Source organism: Palaemon carinicauda, chromosome 11, assembly GCF_036898095.1.
Source record: "Palaemon carinicauda isolate YSFRI2023 chromosome 11, ASM3689809v2, whole genome shotgun sequence".
NCBI classification, from domain to species: Eukaryota; Metazoa; Arthropoda; class Malacostraca; order Decapoda; family Palaemonidae; genus Palaemon; species Palaemon carinicauda.
In genome coordinates this window covers 16,141,248-16,143,747 of record NC_090735.1, presented here as the reverse complement: position 1 = coordinate 16,143,747, position 2,500 = coordinate 16,141,248, and the positions used below count along the sequence as shown (strand labels likewise).

Below are 2,500 nucleotides of genomic sequence, written 5' to 3'. Positions count from 1 at the left end.
TTCTACGTCAATAATCTAGCAAGTTATAAGTAGCCATGTAAACATTCAATATGAAACTATAAATGCATCAAAACTAACATGTTGGTATTTTTTGTGTACTGAAACAATGTTTTGAAAGTAAATAAAAATCAAATACAACTTAACCCTTTCACCCCCCAGTGGACGTACCGGTAAGTCCTTGCAAAACACTGTTATTCACATGTTTTTGCATATTTTTTTATAACTTTATGAGAAACTTCAGGCATTTTCCAAAAGAATGAGACCAACCTGACCTCTCTATGACAAAAATTAAGGCTGTTAGAGCAATTTAAGAAAAAATATAGCAAAATGTGCCTGAAAGTTCAACATAGCTTGGTGGTAAAAGTTGAGTGATACCATGTTTTGGAAGAATGGGTGGGAAAGAGATAAAAGAGAATACAAATAAATATAGTTGGACAAGTCAAAATACCTTTTTAAGACTAATAAAATACATTGGTTCAAGATTTGGCTTCTTTCAATATTTCCGAATTTTATAAGCAATTTCTATTGTTCATTTACCATATAATATTTAGTATTTTACTATATGTTATATTACATTCTTGTCTGAAAATTAGTATGCAGGAATTTCCTCTCTATTATCTATTCTTAAAGGTACAATAACACATGAAGGAATTGTCTGTCGAAACGTCGGATTATAAACGGATCCTTAACTGCGATAAGTTACTCAGCAGTTTTGCGAATCAGTATTTGTTGTTGACTCCTGGAGAGAGAGAGAGAGAGAGAGAGAGAGAGAGAGAGAGAGAGAGAGAGAGAGAGAGAGAGAGAGAGAGAGAATATGTATCACAATAGGATGATAATTCACTTGAGTTTTCCATTTACTAGTTTTCTGAGAGAGAGAGAGAGAGAGAGAGAGAGAGAGAGAGAGAGAGAGAGAGAGAGAGAGAGAGAGAGAATATGGATCACAATAGGATGATAATTCGCTTGAGTTTTCCCTCTTATTAGGTCTCAGGAGAGAGAGAGAGAGAGAGAGAGAGAGAGAGAGAGAGAGAGAGAGAGAGAGAGAGAGAGAGAGAGAATATGGATCACAATAGAATGATAATTCACTTGAGTTTTCCCTCTTAATAGTTTTCTGGAGAGAGAGAGAGAGAGAGAGAGAGAGAGAGAGAGAGAGAGAGAGAGAGAGAGAGAGAGAGAGAGAGAGTAGTTGTAGCTGCAGTAGTAGTAGTATTCTTCTGACCTACATTTCATCCCATTTTATCATCTGCATATTACAGAAATAATGAAAATATAGGAATGAAAATAATAACAATAAGGCGTTTATATTAAATCAATATTTCTTAATCTATATTCATCATTATCCTTTTATATTAAAAAAATAACAAGGATAAATCCAACCAGTGATATTACCGAAACGAATTGTTTTTACCCTTCAAATCATGACAAAAACAACGGCAGCAATTCTGATAGCAATAATAATAATAATAATAATAATAATAATAATAATAATAATAATAATAATAATCATTCTTTTTACCCTTCAAACAAAAACAAAAGCCAAATAAAAAACGGCAACAATAATGATAGTAATGATAATGATAATGCTGCCCGATATGCTTTCCTCGAACGTCCCATAAGAATTCTTTGGCAGAACCATCGAGTTGCTTAGCCATTTGCTGTCAATCGGGTAGTAACTGTAAGCAAGAGCGACAAGTTACCCCACTAAATGGATAGTGAACATCTTTTACGCCGGGAGCACACTAGCGACTCTGTGGCGCCACAAAGCCACAGCATCGTGTGGCGGGGATGTGGTCTCACTTGGGTTCCATTGTTTTCAAGTTTTGCCGCGCAAACTAGCGACTGTGGCAAGCGACTGTGGCTCTCTGTCGCTCATCCCATCCACAGGCGTGGCGTGGCTTTGAAAACAATGGAAACCTATGGGAGACCACATCCCCGCCACACGATGCTGTGGCTTTGTGGCGCCACAGAGTCGCTAGTGTGCTCCCGGCCTTAAAGACACAAGAGAGAGATATAAGAAGATCGGTATAGAGAGAACGTGATGATATGAAAGGGAAAGATTACTGCTGGATTTTGGCCATTCGTTAGATTTACGAAAGGATACAAACTTGCGTGAAGGTATAACAGAACCCACTAAGAGAATCTCTCAGTGGGCCCTGTGGTATACTATAAGAAAATTTACCTGTATAGATACGGTTAAGATGTACAGCATACCTTTTATTGTGAAAGACAAACCTGTATCATATAGGTACAGTATTGGATTCTGTATACCTGTAGAGAATTTACCTGTATAGACACGATTAAGATGTACAGCATACCTTTTATTGTGAAAGACAAACCTGTATCATATAGGTACAGTATTGGATTCTGTATACCTGTAGAGGTATATTTGCTTAGATACATCTGAGAGATGTTCTTGAAGATACGCAACTCTTAAAACAATTATGAAACAATTATGGAGTTTCTCACAAGATCAGTTGTGTACCTTGCGTAAGTCATCGCCTTG

The 2,500-nt window shown here is 36.7% G+C and overlaps 1 protein-coding gene across 1 annotated transcript in view; it reads right to left on the bottom strand.

The window, feature by feature from the left end:
• LOC137649176 (E3 ubiquitin-protein ligase TRIM9-like) overlaps positions 1-2,500 on the bottom strand; it is a 50,892-nt gene that overhangs the window by 36,629 nt on the left and 11,763 nt on the right. Inside the window, exons 3-4 of the mRNA XM_068382165.1 lie at positions 2,464-2,500; positions 2,230-2,280 (exon numbers count right to left, since the gene is read on the bottom strand). The exon at positions 2,464-2,500 is cut by the window's right edge and continues 16 nt beyond it. Of these exons, the coding sequence (XP_068238266.1) occupies positions 2,230-2,280; positions 2,464-2,500 (88 nt within the window). The remainder of the gene's footprint in view (positions 1-2,229; positions 2,281-2,463) is intronic.